At 35.4% G+C, this 14,832-nt stretch overlaps 1 protein-coding gene across 1 annotated transcript in view; it reads left to right on the top strand.

Moving 5' to 3' along the window:
* Nucleotides 1-12,937, top strand: part of AP1G1 (adaptor related protein complex 1 subunit gamma 1) — a 60,974-nt gene extending 48,037 nt beyond the window's left edge. The window contains exons 17-23 of the mRNA XM_051974681.1: nucleotides 34-138; nucleotides 635-776; nucleotides 1,304-1,430; nucleotides 4,190-4,291; nucleotides 4,404-4,564; nucleotides 9,425-9,523; nucleotides 11,590-12,937. Of these exons, the coding sequence (XP_051830641.1) occupies nucleotides 34-138; nucleotides 635-776; nucleotides 1,304-1,430; nucleotides 4,190-4,291; nucleotides 4,404-4,564; nucleotides 9,425-9,523; nucleotides 11,590-11,691 (838 nt within the window). The 3' untranslated portion in view covers nucleotides 11,692-12,937. The remainder of the gene's footprint in view (nucleotides 1-33; nucleotides 139-634; nucleotides 777-1,303; nucleotides 1,431-4,189; nucleotides 4,292-4,403; nucleotides 4,565-9,424; nucleotides 9,524-11,589) is intronic.
* The last annotated feature ends 1,895 nt before the right edge of the window (nucleotides 12,938-14,832 follow it).

Genomic DNA, 14,832 nt, shown 5'->3' with positions numbered 1-14,832 from the left:
GTTAGTTAACCTATTTGTTACTTTCTTCTGTAGTCGAATTAAGAAAGTAGTGTCCATCTATGGAAGCAGCATTGATGTGGAGCTCCAGCAGAGGGCAGTAGAGTACAATGCACTTTTCAAGAAATATGACCACATGAGGTGAGTGATGCTTGAGTGGCTAATAAATCTGACCAGATCATTTCATCAGACTTTGTGACTTTTTATAAGTCACCAGACTTCTTTATTTGTTGGACTGAATGGCCTTTAAGATTATTTCTGGTTCAAAATCTCTGTACAATACTCATTTATTAATTTGTATTTATGTGTGTTTATGTATAGATATTTATAGATACAGGAGAGTCTTAGTACTCTTACTGCTTCCTTACCTGTTTTCTCTACCCATTCCATCGTAAAATCCTCCACTATGAAAGTACAAAGCTTAGGATTCTGATTGACAGTTTGTTCAACTAAAACAATCTCGATTTTTTGCAAATCCTTAATCCACTCATGTATTCTGATGCTCTACCTATCATTTTGGTAGGAGATTGAGATGTGGTAATTTATTCATGTTTTACTTCTGATTAGTTATCCTAATTATTTTGGGTTAAGAATCTAGATTAATGGCCCAGAGTTAAAGGACTTCTGGTTCTTCTAGGTCAGCCCTGCTTGAGAGAATGCCAGTCATGGAAAAGGTAACTACAAATGGCCCCACTGATATTGTACAGACAAATGGAGAGACAGAACCAGCGCCACTAGAAACAAAACCTCCACCTTCTGGGCCGCAGCCAGCCAGTCAGGTAATGGGGAAGCTTTTCTTCTCTTGGCATGACATGATCACAGCACCTAAATACATGTCTTACTATTCTTAGCTGAATGTCTTTTGGCATTTCTGATTGGTTTTTGGCTCAGTCTTTTACCGTTAATATTGAAGACTTTGCCTTAAACCAGAGGCATCCAGATTATTTTCCATAGTATCAATTCCACTTGTCTGATCTGAAGTCCTTGTGTGCAGCTGAACAAATTTTAGTGTTACAAGTAGTTATATTGAGCTTCAGCTAGTATGAAACATGGTGACAGTATGTTACATAAGGCAATATTAAGTAGGGGACTAGGCACTAATGACTTCTTGGGTGTGAATGTGTTATTTTGAATATTCAGATAGTTTTTGATTGTTCAGTTAGCTAATTAGTTTTTTAATGGGGTAATGGGATGGTACAAAAAAAAATATTAAGGAAGATACATAGTGGGTATCCAGGACTCTAGAACTATGTAGACATGGATTAGTTAGTTGACTCATATGCTGTGGTCGTATTTCCTTTTTTAGGCTAATGATTTATTAGATTTGTTGGGAGGAAATGATATAACACCCATTATTCCAACTGTACCTACAAGCAAACCAGCTTCTGCTGGTGGAGAGCTTCTTGATTTACTAGGAGACCTCAATCTGACAGGTAAGCTACTGATGAAGCTTTGTTTGAGATTTTGAGAAGAGTTGGGATATTAACAGTTGAGTCCTTTTCTGGATGCCAGTCCTTGAAAGATGATGCTTATGTGAGACTGATTGGCCAGTTTAGACTTAATATACCTTAGGATTATAAAAGCTTGGAGAGATCATTTAGTATCTCGCCTGTTAATTCTGCCTTCAGATTAAGTTCATACTCTTGATTTACATCACTGGTGTTCTTGGTTTGGGGTTTTCTTGAACTGGATCAATGATTTCATTTTTGTTATGCATGTTCTCTCCAAGGAAGATCTTAGGATTTGGTCTGTAATTTAGATTCTTAAGAGAATTGCCTAGAATGTGTCAGAAGTGAAACTTGAACTTAACCCTTCCAGAATTGAGCCTCTGTTCACAATCCTTGTTGCCTCAATAGACATTTTTTTTTTTTTTAAGTTCTGTACCATTCATTTTTGGTTTCCTATCTGAAAGTTATCTGTTCTTTTGTCCAATTGATTTTTTTATATTGAACATGGACTTTTAAAAAATGACTAATATCCTTGTATTTTTAGTGTTCTCTAATCATTTTTCTTTCCCATTTACAGAATGGCCAGATTTTTCCCTTTTTGTTCTTTTAAGGTTTTAAACCTTTAAAAAAATTTTCTGAACTTTTAACTGCCCATATTTAACATATCTTGGCTTACTTGCTATCTAAGGGAGGGAATGGGGAGAAGGGAGGAAAATTTTGGAACACAAGGTTTTGTAAGGGTGAATTGTTGAAAATTATGTTTGCATTTAATTTCAAAATAAAAAGCTGTTATTAAAAATTTACTATTATTAAAATAAATTGAAGGATACCTTAAGATATTTTTTTTAATGTTTTCCTATCACTTTTAGTTTATCATCCTGATTTTTCTATCAGTGTTAAAATGATCACTACAAGTATGCTTCAGTGATTTATCATAGTGGACTTGGGGAAAAAAATAAGAATAAACTTCATATATTTTAGAAAAATTAAATAAATTTCCATATGATTTTTTTTTCTGTTAGCATTTTCCAAAAATGTAGATTAATACAATTGGTTTGTTTGATGCCTGTGTGGAAAGGAACTGAGACCATTGGAAGGTTGCTATACATGCTTTATTTTGGGACTTCAGTTTTTTTCCACTTTGTAATATATACCTACTTCTAAAATAATAATGAAAGCCAAAGGGAGCATATGATTAGGGGTAAGATTTGCTTCAATTTTTTTTTTTTTTAACAAAGACTAATTTAACAAATTTTATTAGTGTTCAGCTTATTTTTTTAATGATATTGACATATTTTAAGAGTAAACAATACAAGTAATTGCTCATTAAAGACTACCTAATGGTTGATATATCTATAGCTTTCAATGACATGAATATTCTCAATTAGTTTTGATTAGAAATACTTTTTTTTCTCTTTTCTCCCCTTTTTTTTCCCATGCATTCATTCATTTATGTATTTAAATAGGAGCTTTTTATTTTCAAAATATAAGCAAAGATATTTTTTAACATTCATCCTTGCAAAACCTTATGGTCTACATTTTTCTCCTACCTTTCTTCCTCCCCTAGACAGCAAGTAATCCAATATATATAAAACGTGTAAATTTTCTATATGTATTTCCATAAGTATCATCTGCATGAGAATTATTAGATTAAAAAAAAAACTAAAAGCAAACAAACAACAGCAAAAAAGGTGAAAATCACACTATGTTGTGATCCACATTCAGTCTCCACAGTCCTCTGTCTGGGTACAGATGGTTTTCTCCATCCTAAGTTTCACCATCATTTTTAAAGAAACTTGTGTTTTATAGAATGTAACTTTTGTTTCTTTGTGTCCCTCCATGATCAGGCAATTGGTAATATGACAGGATAGGGCTTGGTACCGGAGTCATTGAAGCCTGAGTTCCTACTTGACCTCAGACATTTTTTTAGCTGTGTAAACTTGGTCAAGTCACTTAACTTTACTGGGTTTCATCTATAAAATGGGGATTATAAGAGTAAGAGCACTCTACAGCCTCCTAGGCCCCAGATTGTTTTGAGATCAAATGAGTAACTTGAAAGCCCATGGTATCAGCCATTAGCTGTTATTATTGTTATTTATCTGCTTAGATTTTTTTTCTCAGGCGTTCTATCTGTGTGAGACCTTTGTGTGTGCACATCTTTTCTTGTCTATCCATATTCCTTTTCTGCATTTTTAAAATATGAAAGTACATTTTTTTCCCTCTTAAGTCCTTAGATTTGTTTTGATAACTGTCTTGTGCTTCTATCCTTTTCCAATTCCACTAAATAATAATAGATAAAATTAATTTTTAATTTTTTTGACTTGACATGATTTTTCATTTCTGAAGAAAGTGCTTTTTCCATGTAGATTGATGATAATAGTGTCAGATCTGGGACACTTCAGAATGTACATGGCTTGACCAGGGGCTAATACCGTTGGACAATGTCACAGATCTTTCCGATCAGGCCAACTCTGTAGTTACTATACCATCTTGTCCTTCTCTGTGTTCTGTTTTTTGTTGACTTATTTCCTTGTTGGAATTATGAATGATCTGATTCTACATGTATATAGTCACTTGACATACAGTCATTTAATATAGGTATCCACATCTGACTCATTTTCTTTTTTTGTTTTGATCCTTAGTTGAATTTTTTTTAATTTTAAAATTCTAGTTAAAGTGTTTCTCTCCTGAGGGATTATGGTTCTTAGCTAAACATTACCTTTCATTGATTATGTTTCTTTTAGGTGCTCCACCTTCTGCTCCTGCCTCAGTCCCTCAGTTATCACAGCCTCCCTTCCTCTTGGATGGGCTTTCATCACAGCCTCTCTTCAATGATATTGCTTCAGGTAAGGTCACAAACACGTCAGGAGCCACGGAAAGTCACTGAGCAGCAGCAGCGGGAGGGATTGGAGATATCGGGCAGCTCACTCTTAGGCAGATCTTTCTGTCCTCTCCTAGGTATCCCCTCCATCACGGCATACAGTAAGAATGGTTTAAAGATAGAATTCACCTTTGAAAGGTCCAACACTAACCCCAGTGTCACAGTTATCACGATACAGGCCTCCAACAGCACAGAATTGGACATGACAGACTTTGTTTTCCAAGCTGCAGTACCAAAGGTATGATAGAAACTTTTTTATTTTTTGGAGTAGAGAGTGGTGGACTGAGTGAATTTGACAGCTTGTATATAAGAGTAAAAAAAAGGTGCTTACCCTCACTTGCTTCACAAGAAGCCTTCTTCCCATGTGGTGTTAGGCCATCTCTGAGTGGAGAATGACCTTGCTCAATTAGAGTCACGTCATTTTATTCTCTTATAGGGTCTTTTCAAGAGAGAGGCAGCCCAAAGTTCCCACTAGTGGATTTTATGAATGGTACCACTTATCACTAGGGATGAGGGATGGACTCTTAACTGAGGCTTGCTCCCTGCTTAAGTGTATAAATATTAGAAGACTATTTTACCTGGACTACTGTTAAGGTGTTGGTTTTGATTTTGTATCAAAACAAACTTTGTATGTTTAAATTAATAAAATAACCCATAATAAATTATGAGTTTATGACTAAGTTATAATGATAGTTACTTAGATGGCTCTGTGATCTCATCAATTACTTTCCTCCAACTATTTTTTAAAAGGTAATTTTATTTATAATTTTGGTATGTTTTAAGTTCCAAATTGTCTCTTTTCCTCCCTTTCCACTCTGCATTAGAAAAGACCTACATTTGACATAGAGATATATTCATCTATCTCTGTCTTATCTATGAGTCTGTCTATCTGCCTGTTGTCTTAAAAAAATGCTATTCATGCTTCTGTTTATCATTACTTTCTCTGAAGATAAATAACATCTTTTTTTAGTTGATTTTAATATTATCAGTACTAAGAATAGTTTAGTAGTTCAGTTATTCTTTGAACAAAATTGCTATTATTGGTGTCTTGGTTATACTCATTTCACTCTTCCTTTTTCATGCAAATCTTCCCATAGTTTTTCTATAAAGCAACATGCTGTTCATTTTTTATTTTTGAAATCTATAAAACCTTTTAATAAATTTGCACAATTAAGACAAATTAATTCCAACATTGGCCACATATAAAAATATGTCTCATCTTGCTCATCCTGTCCATCATCTCTCTCAGGAAATAAATAGATATGACCCTTTATCTTCCGTATTCTGTGTTGTCACTCTTCCTTTTTTTTTTTTTTTTTTTTTTAAATAACTTTTTTATTGACAGAACCCATGCCAAGGTAATTTTTTTACAACATTATCCCTTGCACTCACTTCTGTTCTGATTTTTCCCCTCCCTCCCTCCACCCCCTCCCCCAGATGGCAAGCAGTCCTATACATGTTAAATATGTCACAATATATATCCTAGATGCAATATATGTGTGCAGAACCGAGCAGTTCTTTTGTTGCACAGGGAGAATTGGATTCAGAAGGTAGAAATAACCTGGGAAGAAAAACAAAAATGCAAATAGTTTACATTCATTTCCCAGTGTTCTTTCTTTGGGTGTAGCTACTTCTGTCCATCATTGATCACTTGAAACTGAGTTAGATCTTCTATTTGTCAAAGAAATCCACTTCCATCAGAATACATCCTCATACAGTATCGTTGTTGAAGTATATAATGATCTCCTGGTTCTGCTCACTCAGCATCAGTTCATGTAATTCTCTCCAAACCTCTTTGTGTTCATCCTGCTGGTCATTTCTTACAGAACAATAATATTCCATAACATTCATATATCACAATTTACCCAACCATTCTCCAATTGATGGACATCCATTTATTTTCCACTTTCTAGCCACCACAAAGAGGGCTGCCACAAACATTTTGTCACATACAGGTCCTTTCCCTTCTTTAGTATCTCTTTGGGGTATAAGCCCAATAGAAACACTGCTGGATCAAAGGGTATGCACAGTTTGATAACTTTTAGGGCATAATTTCAGATTGCTCTCCAGAATGGTTGGATTCATTCACAACTCTACCTGCAATGCATCAGTGTCCCAGTTTTTCCGCATCCCCTTCAACATTAAGCATTATTTTTTCCTGTCATCTTATGCTGCTCATTTTTTACAGTACTGCAATAACACATCACTATTTATTTAGCCATTCACCAGTTGATTCATGTCTTCTCAATATCCAGTTGTTCTTTGTTCCCACTAGGAGAGCTGCTATCAGTATTTTAGAACATATAGATTCTTTCCCTAATTATCTTGGGAATAAGTCAAAGGACATTCTCAGTTTTATAACACTTTGGGCCTAATGCTAGATTGTTCTCCAAAATGTTTGGATCTATTTACAGTTTTCCCAGCAATATGTTGGTGTCCCAATTTTTCTATATCCCCTCCAACGTGTCATTCTTTCTCATTTTTACCAATTTAATAGTGAAATACCTCAAACTTAAAAAAATTTCCATTTCTCTAAATAATAATGATTTAGAACATTTTTTCATACGATTATATATTATTTTGATTTTTGTATTGAAAAGCTTCCTTTCTATAGTCTTTGACCATATTTATCAATTGGATAATTATTCATATTATAAATTTGACAAAGTGGTCGACATATTTGAGATATAAGATCTTTATTTGAGAAACTTTCTCAAATATTTACCCCCCGATTTTCTGCTTTTCTTCTAATTTTGGCCACATAGGTTTTATGTGTGTAAAACTTTGTAATATAATGTAAACAAAATTAGCCATTTTATATCTCACAATGCTATCTCTTATTTATTCATAATTCTCATGTTCTTATGACTGATGGGTAATGCATTCTTCTAATTTTTACATCTCTCTTTATATCTAGGTCATGTATCCATTTTTTCTTAACTTGTTTCTGATAACTCTTGATTATTTCTTCTATTGATACTTAGAAATGAAGACATATTTTTATTGCTATTTTGAATTATTAAATTGGGGTAAAGAAATTACTTTTTTTTTAAGAAATTGGTAACCTTAGTGATCATTGCATTCAAATAGCTAAAATTTCAAAGTAGAGAGAATACATTCCATATCTTAATTCTTTTCTATTTAATATGTAAAGAGAAGTTATATGTAAAGGAAAAGATAAGTAATAAAGAGACAGTATGGTTAAAAGTTCTTAAGAATGGTTCTCAGGTGGGTTATTGGTATTCCAGTTAATCATCTCTTGAAGCTTCTCCCTCTAAGCAGTCATTTATTAAGTTCTGGGCTTAGAACCAGACACTGTGCCAAGCTCGAGGGACTTAAAGAAAGACCAAAACGTTCCTGTTTTCAGAGAGTTTATGTTCTGATGTTTGTTCTTGTTCAGTCTTCATTCAGTCGTTTTCAGCTGTGAAAGACTTCTTTGTGACCCCATTGGGGGTTTCTTGGCAAAGATCACTAGAGCGGTTAGCCACTTTCTTCTCCAGCTAATTTTACAGAGAAGGAGACTGAGGCAAAGGGGTAAAGTGGCTTGATCCAGAGTTTAAGGTCACATAGCTAGTGAGTGCTTGAGATCAGATTTGAATTCAGGGCTTCTTAAATGTAGACTTGGCCATCACTGTGCCACCTAGCAGCCCCAGTGTTAATGTCTGGTGTTTCTAAGCATAGAAGTAGAATACTTTTGACATTTTTGACCTAGCAAATACCTAGGTTTTCTAGCTTTCTTCTCCTTTACTCCTTCTTTCCTCCTCCTTTCAACTCTAAATCTTTTTTTCCCCAAGATTTTTGCTTTGCAGTCTAGATTATACGGTATACAGGCCAATGTTTTAACACATGGTCATTGTGTGCTTGCCAGAAAAATTTCTAGAGTGTCAGTTTGCCAGTCAGCCTTGCCATATTATATTCCATTCAGGGAGAATTGAAAATAATTCTTTTATATAGTTGTTCTTTTTGACTTGTAATCTAATTTTAGCCTGTCTATCCATTTATCTATGTATCTATCAAATTATACCATATTATATTTTATTAATTCAGAAACTGAAATATTGGCTTAGTGTTTTAGGAAGTTTTTAACATGGGGCCTGAAAGGCAAGAAGACCTGATATTGACAGGTTACTTCCTTTCAGTTTATAAAATGAAGATCACAATAGCACCTATCAGGCAGGATTGTTGTTAAGGCTCAAATAAAGTAATATTTGAAAAGTAATTAACACAGTGCCTGGCATATGATAGTTACCATAGAAATACTCATTATTACTTTGTTACAATTAATTGTATTAGGTTCTGTGTAGCATTCATTTAGCCCCAGCTTCTTAAATTGTGGTTTGTGACCCCATATGAAGTCTTGTAAATGAATGTGGGCATTATAAAATTATGATTCATTATCAGTACATATTTGATTTGTATGCCTATTTTATGTCCCTTCAGAAAAAAGGGATCATGAGTGGGAAAAGTTTAAAAAGGCCTGATTTAGCCAGTGTCTATTTAACACAATTTTTTTCACATGTTTAATTTAATGGAATTTCCCCTAAATACTTTTAAAATGACAAGTGGTTGGCTACTTTTTGAAAATCGATGCCTAAAGATTTCTTCTGGTGGGTTAACTAACTCTAGAATGAAGGATTTAAAGTAAGGATATATATTCTGATTGTCAGTTTGTGCCAGATTGTCTGTGATGGTTCATGAGAATGGGAAACGTGGTTTGGGTAGTTGACTCACATGGCATTGGGTAGTAAAATGTATGAGCAAGCAAATGTAAAACATTAGCTATCTTCCTGTTTCTTTTCTTTTTAACTTTTCCTTCATATGTGATTATATAAAACTGATCAGGTCATCTCACTTGTTAAGTTTATATGGTGGCTAATATTGAATGGTTTGCTATTTTTATTTTTCAATTTTTTCTCAATTACATGTAAGAATAGTTTTTAAGGCATTTTCTAAAATTTTGAGATCTTAATTCTCTCCCTTTCTTTCTCCCTCCGCTCCCAATGGTAGACAATTTGATATTATACATGTGCAATCATACAAACTATATTTCCATAATAGAATGATTTCATATTCTAAAGAGTATCATTCCTATTTTCAGACATTCCAGCTGCAGCTTTTGTCTCCTAGCAGCAGCATTGTCCCAGCATTTAATACTGGGACCATCACACAAGTCATTAAAGTTCTGAACCCACAGAAGGTAAGCAGCCCATTAGAGGAGAACTTAACAAGATTCAACTTATGTGTCCTAAATTAAATTTTACTTTAATTTCTGTGTTTTTCTTGGAGAGTAAGTCAAAGAATTCTAGAGACATAAGGAGCCTTAGAGTATGTCACATTGAATCATGTAATTATCCAGATGAAGAAATGATAGCCTAGGGAAATAAATTGATGCTAAACTTTGAAAAATATATTTGGAATCTTAATAGTGTGACTTGTAAAAAAAAACCAAGGTATCAATTTTTAAATATCAATTATTTCTTGATGGATTACCTCCTTTCTAATGATAAAAAAAATAGTTAAGCAAAGCTAGATGATACAATAGCTTTGAATTGATAATGCATATAATACTTTGCATCTGCAGTCCTCCACATCTCTTCTGAGAAAGGGTTATATTTTCTATGTTTTATTCTCTGTGAACAAGGTTATTTGTTAAAATTTCTCTAAATAAAAGACATTTGCAAAGCGTTTTACAAATATTATCTTAGTTAATCCAGATAACAATTCTGTAAGGAAGAAACCATTATTATTCTCATATTACAGATGAAGAAAATGATATACCAAGTTTAAATGACTTGCCCAGGATTACATGATTAAATACGTGTCTGAGGTAGTATTTAAACTCAGGTTTTCTGGACTCCCAAGTTCAGCATTCTACTTTGACACCTACCTGATCCAATTCCACTTGCTTTTCATGGTCTTTTAATTTACATGATTGATTATATTAAATGTGTGTGTGTGTATGTGTGTGTATGTACTTTCCTGCATTTATTTTCTTCACACTGCTTCATTTACACCAGTCTTGTGGTTTTCTGAATTCCTCATTCATTTTTATAGCAGAATAGTAATTCCATTATATTTATATAAAATAGTATGTTCAGCCATCTCCTAGTCATTGGTACTCTTTATGCTAAAAGTCTGATTTTGAGAAAAGTCTTTGGTATCATTTATTTTTAGGGAACACAATGATTTTTAGAGATAGATGGAAGAAATGACTGTTTTTTGAAACATAAATTAGAATTATTCTTAAACAGGGAAGGAAGCTGCTATAAATGATTGGCTCATGTTTACATATATTTTACAAAATTTTATCAAATGTATTTAGGAAAAAATCTCTTCAGGCTAGCACAATCCACCAGTGTTACTTCTTAAGTGCCCCTTACATACATAGCCAGTGTTAATCAGTCTCCTCCTATGTTTAGTAGTTCTGTTGCTTTCTTCTTTGTTGGTCTTTTCTGCTATAGCTTCTCATCTGCCTGCAGGACATAGATTTCTAAAATTTTCTAGCAAAACAAATTACCATGAAAAGCTAGTGGACATGGGAAAAGGTGATTGAAAATAAGGGTGCCTTCTTTGAGAATTTCGTGTAATACTTTGAAAAAGATGGAGGGCTGGGCTTGGGTAGGAAGACCTATGTTTGAATCTTATTTCAGACACTTGTTACTTTTGCAACACAGGCCAAGTCATTGGGAATCTCTGGGTCTGTTTTCTAATTTGTAAAATGAAAGGGGTTGGATTCAGTGCCAAAGATTCTGCCTAGCTCTAAATGTATGATCGTATGATTATTTTAAAAACCAGTTCCCTTCAGGATTCCTATCTCATAATTTAAATTCTAATTCTATATTCTATGTAAAATGAAGATACTTGTGTGATTAAATTTATTTTAGACATTCAGACTTATTTTATTTAAGCCATCCCTTATTCCTTTGTTGGTTTGGACAAAAAAATATACATTTGTTTTCTTTCTTTCTCTGACTTGTGGAAAACTTATTTTGTTCAAGCTGTGCTGAAATGGAAACCAAAGAAATTTTCTGGAAGTGCTTTCCAGAGCATTGATTAGCTTGTAAATATTGATACAAAATAATAGTTTTCATTAGTACCACTTTTTCTACAGGACAAATTCTAAAATTGTATACCTTGCTTTGGATAAAATATACCCATGCTACTGTCATGTATCGTTTGTGTTTAAGAGAGTGTTTAATGAAAGATCCTGATTGTTTTTTTTTCCCCCCTCTTCTGTCTTTCCCCTATCCCTGCACTTTGCAGCAACAACTCCGAATGAGGATCAAGCTTACGTATAATCACAAGGGCTCTGCGATGCAGGATCTAGCCGAAGTGAACAACTTTCCCCCTCAGTCCTGGCAATGAGGCTTTGGCACCATTCTTACTATTGCCCTACCCAATCAAAGGAACTCTGGGAAGGAGGTTGTGATCCCTGGCAAGCCCCCCTTCCCACCCTCCCCTCCCAAACTGCACCATGGGCACGAGTTGCCGAGGAGAGCTACTGAGGAGGAATTTCCTAAAGTTACTGCTGACCTCAAAGCATATCTTGTAAAAGACTAATCTCCTCCCCTCCTCAGTTGAGGCTGGCTGCTTCAGGAGGCTACTGTGCACTCTTCCTCTTCTTCCCCCTTTTTCCCCCTTTCTTCCCCCAGCCCTCCCACATTCACAGCCAGAAAGAATATTCCCCGGGCCCCTAAGGAAATATGCAGCTTGTCTGGAGGAGAAGACTGGAATTCATGGCAAGAAAACACTCGCTCTGTCTCTGAAGCAAATGGTTGCCCCTTCTTTCTGCTGTTGTTTCTCTGTGGGGTGGGTAAAGTGAGGATATTTATTCCTCACTAGCTGGGATACCATCTTCAGGCACTTTTTACATCTGGCATTCAGGATGGAAATCTATCAAAAGGACATCAGGGAGCCCTGCCTTTTTCTTTTGGTTCCCCCAATGTTTGAAAGAGGCATTAGGTTCCTAGTAGCCTTTTCTGTGCATTGCTGTATACACACAGACACACACATGTATGTTCGTTAGCTGTATGATAACCAAGAGCAGGTCAGGCCTTGAGAGGTTATTTGTAAACACTGGACAGATGCAGTAAACAATTTCTGATGAGATTTGGTATGAAGGTCATGGTGCTCTATTTGTGATAGAATTTTCCAAGGCTCTTCCAGTTCCCCTGGTTCACTACTCCTTGGCTGTAGTCATGTATAATTAAACAGTTTTCAAAAACTCTTCCCCCGAAGTATAAGGCAGACAACCTATAAAGATACGCTGAGCAGCTATCATACCTCTACTTCCCCCAAAATTTTAACCTTCTTTCCCAGCCAGTGACTTGGCTCTTAAACATGGTAGACAGGTAAGAAAAAAAGAGGCAGCACCAAGTTGTAAAGATCAGACTAATGGACACAGAGCCCCTTTGCCCACATGAAGAGTGAATACTAGACTCATCCTAGAACACATTGGAGAGTCTTTTTTCCCCATTACTCCAGACCTCCCTTTTATTTCCTGAGCCTGGCTTGGACCTTGGCATTCCGTTTGAATTCCTTCTTCTAACTGGAACATTTGTGTTGTATCTGTAACACTGGCACTGAAATAAAGACCATGCAGTTAAAGAAATCTTTCCTATATTGTACTTAATGGTGTTGGAATGAAGCCTTGTAGCTTCCTCGCCCCCTGTGTCAGTGAAAGTCACACAGAGACTGTAGGATAGGATTAACTTATCCTGAGTTTCACAAGTAGTTTACCTTCTCTCTATGGAGAAAACCTTTTCATGAACATGTGGGCTAAAGACCTAAGGTCTGCAGCTCTATTGAGCGGGATATGCTGAGTGCCTTTCAGAAAGGATCAATGTATCACTAAACTGTGCACCTTAGAATTGAGTTGTTAAGAGTAATGAGGTGAAGATGACTCCTGTAGTACACATTGTGTACTGTGTACATTCAAATATGAGTACTGTGTCTTTTAGGCTCTGGAAGATGGGGGAAAGTGGTGCCCATCCTTGAGGATGGAAACATCCTTTCAGAGCACTACTGTATTGAGTATAGTACAGATAACTAATTTTTCTGCCATCTTAAAACTGGTTAAAACCCATCTCTTCATTCCAGCAGTCTGGGGCCGAAAGACTTTTCAGTATCCTATCAAATCTAGCTCTGTATCAGATGCTAGGAATTTGTAAATCTACCTGACAGACTGGAGACAGGCTAATGTGAATGACATATGAGAGTAAAATCAGCGGGAACTTTTAATCCAATGGTATAGGATTGAATATCAGCATCTAGATGTTACCTTTGCATATAGTGTTGAGCAAATTGTAAACTTGAGGAAACTGGTCTGCTTGTGCATTGGAAATATTGTTATTTTTTCCCCCCACCACAGTTCCATTTTTGGATGCTGTGAAAAATCAGCTAGAATTAACATATAAATAGCTTGTGGCTTTTTTGATTGGAACTTTAACAATTCTGTTTGGTAGTAGCTGTTCTTTTGCTTATTGGTGACCAGTTCAGTTTTAAGAAGTTAAAGAATTGAGATGAGGTGCTGAAGAAATTTATGGGAGATACTATCTAGATAGGACACAGTTTACAGTGTGAATGAGATGTATTGATTAAGCTTCTCATAATTCCAAAAGGGAATTGTGTGTATAGTCCTCCATATACATGAAAGAAAAAAGATTCTTAGCCTTAATACACAGATTGCTTTGGACATGAATACATTTGGAGACGTAAGAAGCCATAGAAGTGTTGCCCAAACTCGTCTGACCAGTGGTAGAGCTCCTTCCTGAAGGATTAGCAGCCAAGTAAGTGCGTAGGGTACTGATCATTATGAAGACTAATGTTAGGATGATGGAAAGCTTCAGTGTGCCTTAGTTTCTGGGACCTGGATTAGCTCTCCTCTCATTTTGAATGACTTGCAGCCAAAAGAATTGATATAATTGCTGTGAACACATGAACATTTCAGTGATTCCTTTCCTTAGGCATACCATTTCAGGAGGAGCAAATGGGGCCGTTTTAGCTACAAGGACCATTGTAGGGAGGTAGATACTCTCTAATCTGTTTTAATTAAACCTTGGGTTGGGATCTGTGCTTGCACACACATACACACTCACTTCCTTGGACAATTTCACATGCACTTTTACCTCATTCTCTCCTCCAGATAGCTTGCATTTTCCCCAGAAGCAGTCCTAAGGGAGGATTCATCTAAGTAAGCTTATAAAACTGTGAATGGCTCTCTCTGAGAGACTTCTACCACAGGGCTCCACTGTTGTTATCGCAAAATGGCTGGGACAGTGTAGTGGAATGTTTTATGCTGTCTTTAGAGCATAGTCTTTTGAGATCATTAGTTAACTGAGATCTTCCTCATTAAATGAACATTCCTCATTGTAACATTTGGAATACTTTTTTCCCTTTTGCTCGGATGAGTTACAATTTTCTAGCCCTTATTCCATTTAATGTGTGAAAGAATTTTGAATTTAGTCATAAAGAGTTTGAGTAATGATTTTCATATGTTCTTTGATG

Source organism: Antechinus flavipes, chromosome 2, assembly GCF_016432865.1.
Source record: "Antechinus flavipes isolate AdamAnt ecotype Samford, QLD, Australia chromosome 2, AdamAnt_v2, whole genome shotgun sequence".
Classification (NCBI taxonomy): Eukaryota; Metazoa; Chordata; class Mammalia; order Dasyuromorphia; family Dasyuridae; genus Antechinus; species Antechinus flavipes.
Note: the sequence above shows the minus strand (reverse complement) of the source record. Positions and strands in the feature narration are given on the sequence as shown.